This window comes from Bos mutus, chromosome 19 (assembly GCF_027580195.1).
Source record: "Bos mutus isolate GX-2022 chromosome 19, NWIPB_WYAK_1.1, whole genome shotgun sequence".
Classification (NCBI taxonomy): Eukaryota; Metazoa; Chordata; class Mammalia; order Artiodactyla; family Bovidae; genus Bos; species Bos mutus.
This window is the reverse complement of record NC_091635.1, coordinates 44,433,568-44,453,301: the sequence shown is the minus strand read 5'-3', so window position 1 is coordinate 44,453,301 and position 19,734 is coordinate 44,433,568. Positions and strand designations below refer to the sequence as shown.

The 19,734-nt window shown below is 50.3% G+C and overlaps 1 protein-coding gene across 1 annotated transcript in view; it reads left to right on the top strand.

Annotated features, from left to right (window-relative positions):
• Positions 1–19,093, top strand: part of MYO1D (myosin ID) — a 358,754-nt gene extending 339,661 nt beyond the window's left edge. The window contains exon 22 of the mRNA XM_005896664.2: positions 17,009–19,093. Within this exon, the coding sequence (XP_005896726.2) occupies positions 17,009–17,165 (157 nt within the window). The 3' untranslated portion in view covers positions 17,166–19,093. The remainder of the gene's footprint in view (positions 1–17,008) is intronic.
• The last annotated feature ends 641 nt before the right edge of the window (positions 19,094–19,734 follow it).

Below are 19,734 nucleotides of genomic sequence, written 5' to 3'. Positions count from 1 at the left end.
AGCACCAGGATAATATTGTAAATACCTGTTTTATAATAGAATTTGCTAACAGAATAGGTCTGGGAAAACAGTTTTGATATATGATCTGCCTCATGATCACACGTTCCTTTAAGGGAGAGAGGGCTGTAAGGCATATGTTCCCGAGTAAGTCTTCATGGCATGTAGCAAAACCCTTAGGATCATCTTGCAGAGGAAGCGAAACTCAACATTGTCCAGATTCAAACTCACTCTCTGTCTCCTTCTCCATCACCCACACTGACACCCAGGAACGCAGAAGACGCTCCCTGTTACCGTCTAGGTCTGGTTGGTCACCAAATTCTTGCTCTGAAGCATCTCTCAAACTTGCCCTGTTTCTGCCTTCTTAACAACCACAGGCCTTTTTCCTACCTGATCTGCCTGCTTTACAATGCCCCCATCAAAAGATTAATCTCCAAAATATACAAACACCTCATACAGCTCAATGTCCAAAAAAAAAAAACCCAATCAAAAAGTGGGCAGAAGACCTAAACAGACATTTTTCCAAAGAAGATATACAAATGGCCAAAACAAACACACACCAGATGCTCGACATCACTTATCATTAGAGAAATACAGATCGAAACTACAATGAGGTATCACCTTATACTGGTCAGAGTGGCAGTCATCAGAAAATCTGGAAATAGTAAAATGTTGGAGAGGATGTGGAGAAAAGGGAAACCTCTTGCACTGTTGGTGGGAATGTAAATTGATACAGCCACCGTGGAGAACAGTATGGAAACCAAAAATAGAACTGCCATATGACCCAGCAACCCCACTCCTGGACATATACCCTGAAAAAACCATAATTCAAACAGACATATGTACCCTAATGTTCACTGCAGCACTATTTACAATAGCCAGGATATGGAAGCAACCTAAATATACATCAGCAGATGAATGGATAAAGAAGATGAGGTATATATGTGTATACAGTGGAATACTACTCAGCCATAAAAAGGAACAAAATTGGGTCATTTATAGTGACGTGGATGCACCCGGGCTCTGTCATACAGAGTGAAATCAGAAAGAGAAAAATATCGTATATTAATGCATATATATGGAATCTAGAAAAACGGTACAGATGAATCTATAGGCAAGGTAAGAACAGAGATGCAGGCATAGAGTGCAGGCATCTGGACGTGAGGGGGCAGTGGAGGGCGGGACAAACTGAGAGATTAGCGCCGACATACATACACTCAGATTCTTTACCATGTGAGCCACCAGGGAAGCCCGTATGCACACCACCTAATGTGTAAAATAGCTAAGTGGCTAAGTCCCGTTCTTTGAGTGGGAAGCTGCTGTATAGGGAACTCAGCTTGGTGCGCTGTGATGACCTAGGGGGCAGAATGGCGGAGCGGGGAGCGAGGCTCGAGAGGGAGGGGATATGCGTATACATAGAGTCGATTTGCTTCGTTGCACAGCAGAAACCAGCACAACATTGTAAAGCAATTATACTCCAATAATAAATTAAAAAATTGGTGCGTTCAGCTATGTATAAGTTTAAAAGGAAGATAAACATAAAAATGTTTTAAAATTGAAAAAAAAGGCGCCTTTAGTCTGTCCTCGACATCACTTGTTTCCTATCAGTTTCATGTATTCATTCTTTTATTAAATTTATCTACCTTATGCCAAATACTCTTGGACATGGCAATATGGAAGAGGGCCCTTTCCCATGGAGGTAATCTTTGGGAAGAGGGTGGGCGCCACAGGAAGACAGTCAACAAGCCAAGAATCGAATAGGTCAATTTCAGATAGCGGAAGGGCACTGACAAAGTAGTCCCTCTCTTCTCCACTCAAGAATCCTTAAGGACGTCGCCACTGCCTCCAAAACTAAGCCTAACCTCCTTGCCTGTTATCTACCCCAGCCTCTCTCGCACCACAGTCACCAAACACAGTTGTGTGCTAAACGACAGCCCCACCCTTGCATTCCCCGTGTCCTCTGTCAATTTCACTTTTAGGCTGCAAGGCATCTCATTTGTCCTCCTCCTGCTTCAGGGGGCAGCTGGTCACCTCCTGTCTTTGGATCTTGGAGATCTGGGCTGCTGAGGCCCAAGTAGGCTGCAGAGAAGGAGGACAGTTAGACCTGGAGGGATGTGGTCGGAGGGAGGAGACATGCCAGGCAGACTGGGCGCGGCTGCTGGACTGAGGAGTGGGCGAGGGCTGCTGGACCTGTTTCCCGGGGCCTCGGCACCCCGCCCTGAGGCTCTGCCTCGCTCCACACAGATGGGGAGCAGCGTGAGGGAGAGAAATCAGGTCACGTTCTGGACCAGGGTGCTGAGAGCCCAGTTTATTTCCATGATGCGTCTGCATAGCAAAGCCAGGACCCCCACAGCCCTAGGGGTGGCACCCAGGCCGAGAGCAGGCAGGGACTCTTCCCTGCCCCCATCCTGTGCTCCCCGAGTGCACCCTGCAGATATAGCAGCCATCTGTGGACAAGTCGGCCTCCCTCCCCAGACTGAGCTTCTTGAGCATGGAGACTGTTTTATTATTTATCTTGCATCTCAGAGCCTTAGACTCAGATATTGGATGTAGGGCATGTTTTGAGATAATGCTGAGGAATCCCTGAGCCCAAGGGAGGTCATTCATCTTATATTTGCTTACTTTGATGACTCTCTTTTTAGAATTTATGTCGTGGTGTGTGTGTGTGTGTCCACAAACCACCCGAGATGTCCGGTTTTCAGATGGAGAGACGGGTCCTGCGAGCTCCCCTGTGCAGTAACCCACAGGCCCACACAAACAGAAGCTCAGATGCTTCTTGACGATGGTGAACCAAATAGGCAGATATAGAATGATGTTCTCACAACCCACTAAAAATCATCTGGACTTCCGTGGTGACCCCGTGGGGTAAAGAATCCACGTGCCAATGCAGGACACATGGGTTCTATTCCTGATCCGGGAAGGTCCCCCATCCCTTGGAACAACTCAGCCTGTGCACCACAACTGCTGAGCCTGTGCTCTAGAGCCTGGGAGCCACAGCTGTTGAGCCCATGGGCCGCAACTGCTGAAACCTGCGTGCCCTAGAGCCTGTGCTCTGCAGCAATGAGAAGCCCACACACTGCAACTGCAGAGTATCCCCTGCTCACCACAACTAGAGAAAAGCCCACGCAGCCGCAAAGACCCAGCAGCACAGCCATAAAGAAATAAAATTGTTTTTTTTAAGTCATCTGTTCAAAGGAAGATGTGGCTCCTGGCTCGTGTTCAATCCAGTCTTATTTAGCACCTTCATTAATGATGCGAATAGAAAAGCAGCAGCAGTGTTCACAGACAGAGCTAACTTTGGAGGTGCTGTTAACAGAAGTGTCAGGGTAGGAGAAGCACAAATGAAAGCAGAAAACAGCAAAGTTGGGGAAAAAAAATGCTTAACACAGCAAAGGGGGAAAAATCAGATATATTTTGATAAAATAAAGCCCCAAAAACTGTAGAGCCAATCACTGAGATGAGAAGGCGAAGGGAGGCCAAGAGAAAGAAGAGGGAAGAGGTGAGGAGAGAGAGGAGGGCAGGGAAAGTGGGATGGACACAGAGGCACTCCACTCGGGCTCCAGAGCCAACGCCCTCTCGTTGGAAGTGATGGGGCGGCCCCAGCCCCTGGCCCATGACGCTGCTCTGTCCACAGCTGCTGTCCCATTTGTTTTGTGGTAGGGGTTTGGCTTCGTGTTATTTTCTTGCTTCTGTTTTCTGTTCTTCTCTCATGTCTGAGGGAGCGGTGAGTATGGTTTTGTCCTTTTAGTTCAGTTTTGAAAGGTTTCATTATCCCCGGCAGAAAGCGTCAATTTGGACATTTGGGGAGGGACAGAGGAATGCGGCCTGTTAAGAGTCCAGATTCCAAGAACATAAAGCAAAGCGGAGCATCCTCACCGCCTGGGTCCCTGATGTTGGTGGAAGGGAAGCAAATGCAGTCGCTGGCCATCTCAAGATGTAGTCCATCCAGGCCACATCCAGCAGTGCCTCGGTCTGCCCTGCCAGGGAAGGGCCTCCAGCACACGAAGAATAGGAACCTTCTCGATGACAAAACCAGAAACCAGGAGCCTCCAGAGAGCAACAGTCCTCCTCGGGGACTCCAGCTGGAAAATCAAGACAGCTGGGTGCACCAGGCAACAGGTTTTAAAAGTACACAAGTTCTCCAGACACCAGGAGAGCACCCATTCTTTGATGGCCTGCAGTCAACCGAGCCTGAAAACATCAGTGGGAAATGTCCAGAAACGGGACTTCCCTGGTGGTTCAGGGGCTAGGACTCCATGTACTCCCAATGCCGGAGGCCTGGGTTCGATTTCTGGTCAGGGAACTAGATCCCACATTGCCACAGCTAAGAGTTTGCACACGGCAATGAATATCGAAGATCCCACTTGCTGCAACTAAGACCAGGCACAGCCAGATGCATGGACAGACAGATGGGTGTCCAGATACGTGTCCAGATGCATGGACAGACAGATGCGTGTCCAGGAAGCAGAGGACAGGTGGTGACAGTGGGGGTCCTGGCTATGGGTCAAGATTCCCAAACAGCACCAGATTCAATATGTTAAAGAATTGTGTGCAGCAGAAATAATGCCCTCATACGACAACTGGACAAATACCTCAGCGTGCGGACTAAGTGGAACGGGGCTGCAGTCACTCAGAGACAGCCATAACCTTCTGGGTGTGCGGAGCTCCTTGACTTTGCTAAGCCTCTGTGCCCTCATCTGCGGCGTGGGCATAAGTAATGGCAGTGCCTTGTAAGGTGTTGGTCAGGATTAAATGAGATGAAGCAGGTAAAATGTTGAAGGCAGTGCCTAATGGGAGGAAGTTCCCTATAAGTGGATGGTTTTGATTGTCAAGCTCTCCCTTCCCCCTAAACCCCTCTTAAAGCTACACAAGAGACGCTGCTAATTGTACCGGCCATAGCCAACCAACAGCTAAGTGAGGCTGGGAAGTATCTGCTCACATTACTCAGGAGATTACTGCGAAATGTGCATGGAGGGCTTCCCCGGTGGTCCAGTGGTTAAGAATCCTCCTGCCAGGATAAAAGGGGACACCGGTTCCATCCCTGTTCTGCAAAGACCCCACATGCCACATGGCATCGGAGCCCGTGCACAGCTACCTGTGTGCCCTTGAGCCCATGCTCCTCAACAAGAGAAGCCCCCACAATGAGGACCCTGTGCACTGCACCTAGCCCTCGCTCGCCACAGAGGAAGCCCAAGTGCAGCAAAGAAGACACAGCACAGCCAAAAATTAATCTTTAAAAAAGAAATGTGCATGAAGCCAGCGTCTGCTCATCTCCATTCAACCTCGAAAAACAGAAAAAAAAAGATGACAACATGTTCATTGATGTCATTCCTGGAACTTCTCCAACCTTGCATGTATGTTTCCAAAATCCATCAGTCCAAGTGTCTGTCACCCTACGAACATTTTTGTCTCCCTGAGAACGTCATCAGCAATGGTGAGGGAACACCCAGGATGTGAGAGTTTGGATTTAGAAAGCAAAGTAATGATTCACTTTGCAGAAGGGTTCTCTGGCTCTCGAAAAGCATCTCGGGAACGGTGAGCACCCCCGGGGCCTCTTCATGCGCCTTAATCACACTCCACACCTCCACACCGCCTCCCCCGGAGCGCAGTGCCAGGAGGGCAGGTGCGGCCCCAGAGCCCAGCCCTTACTCACCCGTGGCTCCAACTCACTTCTCATCAACCCCGCTTTGAAGAGGCTTGATGTTGCCCTTGGGTCTTCTGGTTAGCGTCTGACATTGAAATGAGTCCCAGCTGCTTTCTTAATGATGTCTCTCTTAAAAATTCATTCTTTCTGTAGACAGTTATGGAACTCCTATTCTGTATCAGATAGCTGCCCTTAGGAGCTCTTGATCAGGGGATGAAAACTGCCCAGAAGCTCTTAGGAAGTAGGGGGCTGAGCTAATGATTATATTCCAGTGACTGTTTTAGTAGCGGTGTACACAGAGGTTAAGGCTTGGGCTCTGGCCCAGATGCCCAGGTTCAGATCTGGCTCTGCTTTCTGATCGTGGCAGGTAGTTAGATTCTTGGGGCCTCATGTCCTCTTCTGATGATGGAACTTACCTCATCCCGTCATGAGGATCTCATGAGTTGCTATTTGTAAAGCACTTAGCAAAAGAGCATACAGTACTTACTATTGTTTTTATAGTCTCTATTTGATTTCTATTCATATTGTATTATCGTCAGATAGTCTCAGTCTGATACTAATTCTTAAGTATTTATTGAATTTCTTTTTAGGATATGGTACCTATTCCAAGTATACTTTAAAATCATGTGTAATACTACTGTATGACCCAGCAATCCCCCTACTGGGCATATACCCTGAGAAAACCGTAATTCAAAAAGACACACATGCAGGACTTCCCTGGTGGCCCAGTGGCTAAGAATCTGAACTCTCAATGCAGGGGGCCTGGGTTTGATCCGTGGTCAAGGAACTTGATCCCCAAATGCCAAAACTAAGACCCAGCACAGTCAAATAAATAATTTTTTTTAAAAGACACATGTCCCACAGTCTTCATTGCAGCACTCTTTACAACAGCCAGGACATGAAAGCAACCTAAATATCCATCAACAGATGAATGGATAAAGAAGATGTTGTACATACATACAGTGGAATATTACTCAACCATAACAAGGAACAAAATTGGGTCATCTGTAGAGACATGGATGGACCCAGAGTCTGTCATACAGAGTGAAGTCAGTCAGAAAGGAAAACAAATATATTAACAAATATATGGGGAATCTAGAAAAATGGCGCCAATGAACCTATTTGCTGGGCAGGAATAGAGACGCAAATGTAGAGAACATACTTGTGGACAGAGTGGGGAAAGGAGAGGATGGGATGAATTGAGAGATTAGCACTGACATATATATACTACCACTCTGTGTAAAACAGATGGCTATTGAAAAGCTGCTGTATAGCACAGGGAGCTCAGCTCGGTGCTCTGTGATGACCTAGAGGGGTGGGATGTGGGGTGTTTGGGGGGAGTCCAAGAGGGAGGGGATATAGGTATACTATATAGCTGGCTCACTTTGTTGTACAGCAGAAACCAACAGAACATTGCAAAGCAGTTACACTCCAATTTCAAAAAATGTGTATTCTCTAATTGTTGAATATAGTTGAACACACAAAGCTTATTTATTTGGTTCAAATCTATATTATTAATTGGGTTCAAGTCTATGTTCTTTTAACATTGTCTGCAGACCTGTACATTTGGGGGAAAAGTATATTAACATCATTGACTATTTGCGGACATGTCATTATATCTTTGCACATCTCACGCCGTCTCACACAAATGTATTCGCTGTCTTCTGGAGAGGATCTTCCTAGCGAACAACTCCTTGAAAAAGGAGAGCGTTATCTCACCAGTTCTTTCCCCAGCAGCAGCGCTGTCTGCCAGCTTTCTTGTGATTAATATTTGCCTTGCATATCTTGTTTCTTCCTTTAACTTATCTTTGTCAGTAGGCTCGAGATGGGTCTCTTGCAAATAGACTTCTAGCCACATTTCTCAATTCAGTCTGAGAACTCCCTTTTAACACATTATTGACCAGGGCGGGCTGGGGTGGGGCGGGGGTGGTTCTTGCCGAAATTAACGAGTGTGGCCAATAATTTATTATGTAAGTGAATATTGAAACACTGCAGTCAGTAAAGTTCAGGTAACAAAAGACATGCTTCCCTGGTGGTTCAGCGATAAAGAATCCGCCTGCCAATGCAGGAGCCGCGGGTTCGATCCCTGGGTTGGGAAGATCCCCTAGAGAAGGAAATGGCAACCCCATCCAGTATTCTTGCCTGGGAAATCCCATGGACAGAGGAGCCTGGCGGGCTACCATCCACGGGGTCGCAAAAGAGTCAGACACGACTTAGCAACTAAACAACAAAAGATGTATTACTATGTCTCTGAGGTTAACAGGGGTTCACCTCCATGTCGGCTTATGTTTTCTCGTCCCCGTGTTCCTTCTTTGCTCCTTTTGCTCACCTTTCCTTCCTTCCATTAAGTGAAGCAGACTTTCTTGTCCCGCTTCCTTCCGCTTCTTTGGAACGTGCGCATTGCAGTCTTACCTTCTCCTTTACCATCAGTTGCCTTTACTTTTGTGCTTGTCTGTGGAACCTGAAGTTTATCAGTCTCCTTACCCTCCTCCCAGATGAGACGGGGACCCTGGAACAGTTTCCTGGGACCACAGCCCATCTCTCACGTTGCTCTTCTCCAGGATGTTGTTCCGCGTTGGTCTGAAACGCTCAGTCGCCTTCATCAGTGCTGTGTTTACCGCTTGCTGAGACTGACCTGCGTGCTTGCCGGTGGGTCTGCTCCCAGCACATCGCCCGCACCACGCTTTCCCTCTGGATTCAGCGTCTTTCCTGACGAACGACAGGGTCCTTCTTTACCCAAGAGCTGAGCTTGCCCAGCTCCCCGGGGCTCACCCTCGTTGTCTGAGAAAGCCTTTCTGTTGGCCCCGTGCTCAGGCGATGGGTCGGGGATAGAATTCCAGGTTGACAGATATTTTCCATAAACCCTTTGGTGAGTCTGTGTTTTCATTTTTCCCTCCTAGCGGATGAGCAGGCCTATGATTCCTTTGCAAGCAGTGTCTCTCTTCGCCCTGGGTGTCCAGGTGTGCCCTGCCTTTGGGAACCTGCAGTGGATCTGTTTTTCAAGAGGTCGAGAGAAGAAAGCTTGAGGTTTTCTTTTTTTTTCTTTTTTACTGGAAAACCCTTTTTGTGTGTATCTTCTCACACCGTGGCTCTGTGCCTCTCTGCCACGCTGGGAGGCAGGCTCCTGGTGACCGGCAGCCTCACACTGATCTCAGCCCTGGTGCCTGCGTGTCCTTGGCTTGGCATCCGCTGACATCCCACCCCGTCCTTCTTCCTGACCCTGGAGGGTCACCCTTCCTGGCCTGCAACCTCCACTTTGATTTTAAATATTCTTCCTGGGGAATCGTGTTCATGTTGAAGACATTTGTACACAGTGAGCAGAGCTTGTCAGCCCCAATCACACTGTTGGAAGCAGCACCAATGCCTGCTCGGGGCTTCGAGAGAACAGGGGGCACCCAGCTCGGTCTGGGGGTGGGGAGTGGGAGGCAGGCGGTTCTGGAAAGCACTGGGGAATGACTGAAGAGGTTTTTAGCAGCAGAACGACAGCATCTTTTAGTGCCTTTAAATATCTCTCTGATGACAACGAGGAGGACATGTTTGAAGTGGAGTGCAGGGCAAACCGAAGACAGAAGACTGGGTTAGGCGGCTGTGTTCATAAGTAGGAAAAGGGGGCTGGGGTTCTGGGCAGTAAGGGTGGCCGCGGAGAGAGACCGAGAAAGTGAAATAAGAGAGAACTCAGTAATGACGTGGGCGGAGGAGGGACCCGGGCTGAGCCGGGCTTCCCAGCCTATGTGATGGATGGATGATGACACGTCTCCCTGTGACAGGCTCGACAGGAGGAGGGAAGCAGTTTGGGGAAGGGGCCAAGAGGATGAGCTCAGGGTTGGACACACACAGGCTCAGCTGTCTGCAGCACATCCAGGGGATTTGTCTAGCAGGTGGCTGCACCTATGTGCTCGGGCCTCTGGCTGAGACAGGGGGCACTGATTGGGTAATTGTCCTTGAAACCCCAGTTATGGGTGACACCCTGGAGGAGAGGGTGGAGGTGTGCGTGCTCAGTCACTCAGTCATGTCCAACTCTCTGCAACCCTGTAGCCTGTAGCCTGCCAGGCTTCTCTGCCCACGAGACTTTCCAGGCAAGAATACTGGAGTGGGTTGCCATTTCCTTCTCCAGGGTATCTTCCCAACTCAGGGATCGAACCCAGGTCTCCTGCACTGGCAGGCGGATTCTTTACCACTGAGCCACCAGGGAAGCAGGGCACTGGGGGAGAATGTATAGAATGAAAAGGACCAAAGATAAACGTATCTAGGGAGCGAGGAGACAGAAACAGGCTCCTGCACAATCCCTGCTGCTTCTCGAGGCGTCTGTCTGACGTCATCCCCTCTGGCATCCCAGACCAGCCACCCACGCTCCGGTGGCTCCTGTGCGTATCTCGGGTCATTCGCGCTTGCCCATTTTCCTGTCAAGAACGGGTGCCTTAACAAGGACCTACCATATAGCCCAGGGAGTTCTGCTCAGTGTTACGTGGCCGCTTGATTGGGAGGGGAGTTTGGGGGATAATGGAAACATGCATATGTATGACCGAGTTCCTTTGCTGTCAACCTAAAACTATCACAACAGTGTTAACTGGCTGTACCGGCAGGCTACAGTCCAAAGGGTCACAAAGAGTCGGACATGACTGAGCGACCACATACATACAAGAGAAAAATTTTTTTAAAAAAGAAAAAGAATGGGTGCCTTGAAGTCGGGACCTGCATCCTACCCTCTTTATGTTCACTTTCTCTGGACGGAGCCCAGCCCAGCATGGGTGCTTGGTAAATCTCCATCAAGAGGAGGAGAGTGGGTGGGGGAGAGACGGGTGATGGGGCTGAGAGAGGAGAGCCTGGGGGAGGGTGTCCCTGCCTGGAGGGGAGGCGTCAGGGCCACAGGGGTTCTGCCCACCAGACCAGGAGCCTATCATTCGGTGGTGTGGTGGAGGAGGCAAATGCAGGCTGCGTGGGGTCCTCAGGACATGCTGCCTGCCCAGAACCATTAATGACTCAGTCCCAGTGGTGTCACGGGACTTTCCTGGTGGTCCAATGGTTAAGAATCGGCCTTGCAGTTCGGGGGATGCAGGTTCCATCCCTGCATGGTCAGGAAAATAAGATCCTGCAAGCCTCGGAGTAACTACAGAGTCCATGTGCTGCAGCTGAGACCCAGTGTAGCCAAATAAGTTAATAAAAAAAAGAAAAAACTTTTTAAAATGGTGTCACCCGGCCCCCCCATCCCTCACCAGCCACAAACCCAGAGAGACCCAGCAGGCCAGGAGATGTGACACCCCCACTCAAGACTGCACGGGCGCTTGGATTCTCAGACTTGCTTGAGGAGGACCGTGGTCAAAGTGTCCGTTTGACCCTGACAAAAACAGAAGTAGCATTTCCTACAGCAGGATTTTGAAAGCTGCCCTCTGCGGTTTAACATAAGCAGGACTCGTGTCAAAGGACTTCCTTCTTGCAAGAAGCGAAACATGTAGGGACCAGCTGCAGAAACGAGCAGACCATTGTCCTCCCTGGGAGCTGGAGACCCTGCACTGTGCCCCAGAGGCATTCAGGTGGAGGGCGGCCCGTCTTGGTGAATTTAAAGTTTATTGTGAAACACTACATGTCTCACCGCTGCGAAAAGCATCTCTTTACGACCTGCCTGTGCTTGCTGCAAAGCAAGCTTCCTCCCACCACATCCTGTGACCAAACACAGAGATCATTGCGTTAGCCCTGAAGTCTCTGGAACTGCTGGCCACTCCCCCAGAGGATCCATGCATCAGCCCACTGCACTTCCCCTCACTCGCATCCCAGTTCCCTTCAAGTGCAGGAGTTAGAGCTCCAGCAGGGAACCCCCTCAAGAACAGAGGGCGGGGCTTCCCTGCTGGTCCAGTGGGTAAGAATCCACCTGCCAATGCAGGGGACGTGGGTTTGATCCCTGGTCCAGGAAGATTTCACATGCTGAGGGACAACTAAGACTTTGCACCACGACCGCTGAAGCCCGTACGCCTAGGGCCCGTGCTCTGCAAGAAGAGCGGCCACCACGGTGAGAAGCCCACATACCCCAGCTCAAGAGTAGCCCCGCTCACCGCAGCTAGAGAAAGCCCTCTCGCAGCAACGAAGACCTAGCACAGACACAATAAATAAATTTTAAAAAAGAGAGAGAGAAGGTGGCTCAAGTCCCGGGCTGCTGCGGGGCAGGGGTCTGGACAGCAGGGACAAGTTCTGGGCTGGTTCGGCTCCTGCAGACACTGGCGCTACCACACTGAAGGCAAGACTTTTCAGCGCACGGCTGCAAGGGATGCCCGCGGATCCGGTCTTGTGTTGACCCATGGATTTCTCTGGTGAACACAGGACTGGAGGAAACGGAAGCAAAGTAACTTGATCAAGGCCATTTGTCTGCAATGATGGCTTGGAACAGATGAAACGAGATGAAAGTACCCGAATTCCACAGTTTGCTGAGCCATTAAATCCGGTAACAGAAAACGGGGAGGAAAGCCCCTCCCCCTCACAGCCAGCAGCCTCCATCACAGCTGTCATCGGCAGCTATAAAATCTGCTCTCTTTTCTTTAAAAACTAAGGACCATGCGCTGGTTCCCTGAAGATTTCCCGTGTGGTGAAGCTCCAGCAGAAGATGTCACTTGACACCTGCAGAGAATCCACTCCCTTATCTGCCTTTTGGACCCGCCCGCACTGGTCTGTCTTCAAGATAAGCACAAGAAACCCCTCGCTGGCCTTAAAACCCTATTAAAATGCTGAGGAAAAAAAAACACAGTTTGAGGGCAAGTTCTTACATTTCCTTTAGATCAACCCACTTGAAAAAAAAAAAAATTGTGGTAAAATACCCGTAACTTAAAATTTACCATTAGTCACAATTAGTACATTCAGTGTTGCACACCCATCACCACTGATGAGTTCCAGAATATTTTCATCAAAGGAACACCCCAACTCCTCTGTTTTCTGTCTCTATGAATTTGCTTATTCTGACATTTCATATGAGTGGAATTATATAACGTAGCTTTTTCTGTCTAGCTTAACAAGGTATCATCCATGTTGTAGCAGGCATCATTACTTCATTCTTTCTATGGCTAAATAATATTTTATTGGACCACATTTGTTTGTTCCTCCATCAGTTGATAGATGCTTGGGTTATTTCTACCTTTTAATTATTGAAGTACAGCTAATTTACAATGTTGTGTTAGTTTCGAGTGTACGGCAAAGTGATTCAGTTATATGTACATATATTATTTTTCAGATTCTTTTCCATCGTAGTTTATTAGAAGATACTGAATATAGTTCCCTGTGCTATATAGGAGGTCCCTGTTGCTTATTTATGTATAGTAGTGCGTATATATTAATCTTCTAATTTCTCTCTCTCCCTCCTCTCTGTCCCCTTTGGGAACCGTAAGTTTGTTTTCTATGTCTGCATGTCAATTTCTGTTTTGTAAATAAGATTTTAAACTTTGTGCCAAGTTTTGGATTACATACATAAGTGATACCATATCTTTGCCTTTCTCTGACTTACTTCATGATATGATAATCTCTGCATCCATCCACATTGCTGCGAGTGGCGTCATTTCATTCTTTTTCACGGCTGAGTCACATTCCACGGCATATGTGTACCACATCTTATTTATCCATTCGTCTGTCAATGGAAATTCAGTTCGCTTCCGTGCGAACAGTGCTGCAGTGAACCGAGGTACATGTATGTTTTTTATTTATTTTTTTTTCATGTATGTTTTTTAATTATGGTGTTTTCCAGATATATGTCCAGTAGTGGGATGATGCTATAAAACTCCTAGAGGAAAACATAGGCAGAGCACTCTTGGACCTAAATTGTAGCAGTATCTTTTAGGATCTGTCTCCTAATGGAAATAAAAACAAAAATAAACAAATGGGACCTAATTAAACCTAAAAGCTTTTGCACACCAAAGGAAACCATAGACAAAAAGGAAAGACAGCCTACAGAAAGGGAGAAAATATCTGCAAACAATGCTACTGAGAAGGGATTAATTTCAAAGATATACAAACAGCTCATAGAGCTTAATATCAAAACAATAAACAACCCAACCAAAAAGTGGGCAGAAGACCTAAATAGACATTTCTTCAAAGAAGACATACAGATGGCCAAAAGGCACATGAAAAGATGTTCAATGTTGCTAATTTTTAGAGAAATGCAAATCAAAACTATAATGAGGTATCACTTCACACCAGTCAGAATAGCCATCTTCAAAAAATCTACAAATATTAAATGCTGGAGAGGGTGTGGAGAAAAAGAAACCCTCCTACACTCTTGGTGGGACTGTAAATTGGTATGCTGCTACTAAGTTGCTTCAGTCATGTCCGACTCTGTGCAACCCCATAGACAGCAGCCCACCAGGCTCCCCCGTCCCTGGGATTCTCCAGGCAAGAACAATGGAGTGGGTTGCCATTTCCTTCTCCAATGCAGGAAAGTGAAAAGTGAAAGTGAAGTCGCTCCGTTGTGTCTGACTCTTAGCGACCCCACGGACTGCAGCCCAATAGGCTCCTCCAGTCCATGGGTTTCCAGGCAAGAGTACTGGAGTGGGGTGCCATTGCTTTCTCCAGTAAATTGGTATAGCTGCTATAGAGGACAGTAGTTTAAGAATCAAAGAGTTACCCTATGACCCTAAAATCCCACTCCTAGGCATATGTTAGGCGTTTTATAGTATGTGGTGTTATGTTTACTTCTTTAACTCATTTTGAGCTTATTTTTGTAGATAGTGTTGTGTTCTGATTTCATTCTTTTACTGTCCAGTTTTTCCAGCACCACTTGTTGAAGAGACTGTCTCTTCTCCATTGTATTCTTACCTCCTTTGTCGTAGATTAATTGACCGTAAGTGTGTGGGTTTGTTTCTAGGCTCTCTCCTGCTCCACTGATCTATAAGTGTGTTTTTATGCCATGCCACGTCGTTTTGATTACTGTAGCTTTGTAGTATAGTCTGAGGTCAAGGAGGGCGATTCCTCCAGCTCCATTCTTCTCTCTCAGGATCGTTTTGGTTTTTCAGGGGGGTTTGTGTTTCCATATGTATTTTCCAAAAAAAATTTTTTGAGTGCTCAGTTGCTCAGTCGTGCAACCCCAAACTGTGCAACCCCATGGACTGTAGCCCACCAGGTTCCTCTGTCCATGGGACTTTCCAGGCAAGAATACTAGAGTAAGCTGCCATTCCCTCCTCCAAGGGATCTTCCCGACCCAGGGACTGAACCCACATCTCCTGCACTGCACGTGGATTCTTTACTGCTGAGCCACAGGGAAACCCAAATTTTAAAAATTCTTGTTCTAGTTCTGTGAAAAATGCCATTGGTAATTTGGGATTGTACTGCGAGTGTAGATTGCCTTGGGCGGTATGGTCATTCTTCTCCAATTGCTGTGGCTAGGACTTTCAAAACCACGTTGAATAAGTGTCCAGAGTGGGCGCTTGATCTTAGAGAATACGCTTTCAGCTTTTCACCACTGAGTATGATGTTAGTTGTGGGTTTGCCACATATATGGCCTTTATTATACTGAAGTGTGTTCTCTCTGTGCCCACTATCTGAAGAGGTTGTGTTTTTTATCATAAATGGATGAATTATATCCAAAGTTTATTCTGCGTTACTGTAAATAATGCTGCTATAAACATTCCTGTACAAGTTTTTGTTTGAACACCTGTTTTCTTTTGGGTATATATCCAGAAGTGGAATTGCTGGGTCGTGTGGTAATTCTGTTTTCTTCCTCTACAAGTCAGCCTCAATCCACATTACCTTACTCTGTTGTCAGTTGATGGCAGTGTGGATGGCATCAGCCAGGGGTCGCTTAGCCGCCTAGCTCTTCAGACCAGAAAGCCGGTGCTTCTTCCTGCCCTCAACACGTGTAACTACTCAAGCCCCTCTCTTCTGCCCAAACCCCACAGCAGCCCTGCAAAGACAGGCAGGAACTCGGGGCATCTCCAGCTGCAAGCAGGGCTTCAGTGCCAGGGCTCCGCTTGGTCCGGAGGGTCCAAGGACCCCTCACCAAGACCACAGGCACGGCATCCTGGCTCCTGCAGGAGTGAAGAGGTGCCCAAGGCACTGCCCACAATGGGCTCTGCTATTTTTATGCCCAAGCCTGGTTAAAAATAGCCATCTAAGCCAAGGTTTTAGCTGCAGCGGACGAGACATTAAGCAGCAGATACCTAATGCCCATGAGAAATAACAGTGGGTCTCTTCCTGTGCCCATTTTCTGCTCCAACAACACGTTGAACAAGAAAGCTGGTAGGAAACAGCCATGTGGAAAGCCCCTAAGAACACGGCCACAGCTGCCCCTCCATGCTGCGGCAAAGGCCAGCCTGGTGTTCCGGGCACTCAGAGGCTAAGCGTGCCACTGCCCACGGGTGCTCTTCCTATGGAGTAAAGGGTCTGAGAGATGGTGTCACCCAGGCCAGGCAGTGCCTGGAAAGCACTTCCCTCTCCCCTGGGCCAGCCTCGGCCTGGCCTCCCATCCAGGTGGACCCTTGGCATCCCCCATCCAATGCCAGGAGCAGCCACCACCCAGGAAGCCCAACCTGACCACACCCAAGAGCGCCCCAGGGGAATTGAAGGCAGGCCCAGCACAGGGAGCCAGGCCAGCCCGTCCAGACCTCCCGGTGCTGAGAAAGCCAGCAAGGCACAAGGCGCAGGGTGAGCCCGTGCCAGCCACAGGTCTCCCAGCTCTTACGCGGACGGCACCTGAAGTGCACTTGGTACATCTCAAGGCGCCAGAGGCCAGGCACTGCCTCTACCTAGCAGTGCACAGCCTCCCCGCCCGGCACCCTGGCTGGGCCAGGAGGGCACATGGCCCCCGGGCTGGGGAACACGCACAAGCTGCCAGCAGTACGGGTAGAAGCGCCGCTCACCCTCCCTGCCACATTGCCAACCACAAAGCCGCCCCATGTTGGGGCAGCACCCCCGACCCCAGGGCCACTGGCATCAGACTGGTTCTCACAGCCAGACCCACGCCAGCCAGGGCCGAGCCAGGACTCACGGAAGGCATTTCTCTTGTCGGAGACCATGGGTAGGGAAGAGCCCCCATTTGCCCCTGGACGCAGCACCCCTGGGGCTCTCTCTTGGCATCAGAGAAAGCGGATGATCACATCAGAGCCCCTTGCCGCCACATCCCCCAGCTGACATCTAAAGCCCAGGCCTTGGTCCTTGGCCTCAGGCCCGAGGGTGGTGACCGCGGCTCCGCTGCAGCTCCATGCTCTGTCCTGCCCCACATGTGGGTTCTCGGGAGCTGGACCCTGGCTCGCCTATGACTTTGGTTTGGGCCTATAGCCAAGCGCCATCTCTCCCATCCTCACCCTCTCTGTGCCCAGCCTGGGGGGCACCTGGGTGGCCCGGGAGACTCCCCCCAACCCCCGGCCACCTGCTAACTGCCTGTCTTCTTGGTTCTTCCAGTGAGAAGCGCCACCTTCAAGTCAACGTCACCAACCCCGTCCAGTGCAGCCTGCACGGGAAGAAGTGCACGGTCTCTGTGGAGACACGGCTCAACCAGCCGCAGCCTGACTTCACCAAGAATCGCTCAGGCTTCATCCTCAGCGTGCCCGGCAATTGAAGCGCAGGGAGATGGGGGCTGCCCGCCCAGCCGCCGCTAGACGCCCGCTCACCAGGGTCCAGGCTGGGAGGGGGCCCCCTGCCTCCCCTGCGGCTCCTCCCTGAGGTCCAGCCCGGCTTCTGCCTTTGATCTCTGTCTTCCTCTGTCCCGACTGTCCACGGCCCCCTCAACAAATCAAAGACCCTGTGTCCTGCCCAGCCTGCAGCAGCTTCTCCAGAACAGCTCCCCTCTGGTCAGTGAGGGCCACCCCCATGCCAGGTCAGATGGGCTTGCCTGGCCCTGTGACTGGCTACTGGCCCTGCCAGGGGAGGGCTGGGGGAGCCTGGATGTTGTTTCCAACCAGACCAAGCCTCTGGAGTTGCGGGCGGCCGTGGAGAGGTAGCCCTGCCCTCTCTGGGCCCAGGTGCCCCCTCCTCCCCAAGGATAGCAACCCCACGCCCTGGTTCAGGGAGATTCTCGGAACTCCCCATGGACCCCCTCTCCCCAGCAGCCCGCCAAGACCACCAGGTGAGCAGGTTCACCTGGAGAGCCAGCCCCTCAGCCCAGGAGCCCCTGGCCAAAGGAACCACCTCGCCCAGTGGGCAGTCTGTCCCACTCAGAGCCAGCCCCCAGCCCCTTGACCCTCTGCCCAGAGAGCATGGCTCGGGGAATGCTCCAGGAACCGTCTTACTGAACCATGCAGCCCAGGCCGTGGTTGTCTTACACTTATTTCTGCAGTTAGGAGCAGGGTTACTAACCAGATACCACGTCCGCTGTGCCACACTGGTGTCAGGAACACTAATAAAATGGAAAGAAAGGGGAGCACTAGGGGGTCTGAAGTTTTCCCCCTCCAATGCCTCTGCCTCACACGTGGAGAACCAGGCCGGGGGCAGGAGGGTCGGGGCCCAGAGGAACCTGGGGAAGGGGAGCGATAGGAAAGAGAGCAGGGGTCCTGGCACTGCAGGCCAGGCCAGGATGCCCACCCAGGCCAGGAGAGCGGCGCCCTGCCAGTCCCTGCCCTGCAGAGCGCACGTGTGCTCCAGATGCCCCGGGACCATGCCGCACTCCCCTGGGCAGCCCCGGGGCTCCCAGCCTGGAACCTTCAAGAGTCAAGACTCAGGCACCCCATGTGGTTAAGGGGGCGCTGAGAGTGGGCCCACGCCCCAGGCGGAGCCAGGCAGGGTGTCCAAGAAACACATCCTGGCTTTTCTTAACTGTTTCACCCCTGGGGCTCCCCTCCCCCCACCCCCAGCACCCCAGCCCCGCCCAGCACACCCAGAGCCTGCCACCACCCCCAGGGCTCTGAGCACATGCACACCCCATACCATCCACAGCACAAGAGCCCTGCTGCCATCCTGGTCTCTGAAACCCACTCTCATCCTCCAAGCCTGGTCAGCTACCCGCACAGGGCCCCATTCAGCAACACCCACAGCTTTGCCAACTGCCTTGACGCTATCGGTCCTCCTCAACTGGAACATCGCCTCTCCTTTCCACTTACTGCCCCAAACTTGTTGCTTTACTAGATACATGCAAACGTTATGTTTTAGACACACCAAAACAGAACATGCCAAATGAGTGCCTTTCGGAGGCTGGAGAGGAGGGGGGTTCCGGAGTCCGACCTCCCGCCTTTGGGTGTGGCCTCTGGCCCTCGAGCGCAGCGCCTCCCGGCTGAGGGCCGGCGCGCGAGCACCGTCCACAAGCACTTTTTCATGATGTCCTGCAAGAAGTCAGTGTGTGTGGTCACTGAGGGAAAGAATTTCGGGTGTGATCACGGCGCCGAAGGCAAAGCAGGGGGGACACAGTGATTGTATGCAATGAAGTGTTTTCTCGTGATTTAGTTAAATGTGGTTTTATGGTTTGGTGCGTATATTCCTATTTTCCATTAAATTAACTTTATTTCTAAAGCATATTTTGATTTATCATCAAGAGCAATAAAGCATTAAATCTTACTCTTAAAGGTATTCTGCTTATTGAGTTGAAAACTATCTAAAATGGTGAAATTTGGGCATGTAGAAAGTCAGTTGTTATCCTGGAGGCTGAAAGGAGCATTAAGCACAAGTAAGGTAAAAATGGAGAATAGTTGGCCTGAGGCTTCTGATGAAAAATATTAAATAGAAAACAGCTGTGGGGAGGAGGAGTCAGGAGGGGGCCAGGTGGTGGTGGTAACCACTATTTTGAGGCCTGCACACTGAAAGCGCTTTGCTTTCACCTTTACTGAAATCGAAGCATGCAAATGCGCAAAGAATAAACGCAAGGCCCGGATGCCCAGGGCTGCAGCTCAGGTAGAGGCCTGAGTGCACCCTGGCTGGCTGGTCAGCCCCTCCCTGAGCCCTCTGGTTGGGGTGGGTGAGCTGCCGGCAAGCAAGGCCCTGCAGGGAGATGGGGCAACCCCAGCACCCAAGGGTGCTGCAGCCAGAGGATGCTCCCAACCCCCAGTCACTGGCCGGAGCACGCAACGACGGCTTCTGACTCAGAAGACAAAGAAGACGCCCCGATCGAAAGGCTGCCAGCTTCAAAGGCACAACCTGAACAAGTGCCCCCAAAGCCCAGGGCAGCTCCAGCCCACCAGGCGCAGAGCCCGGGGAGGACT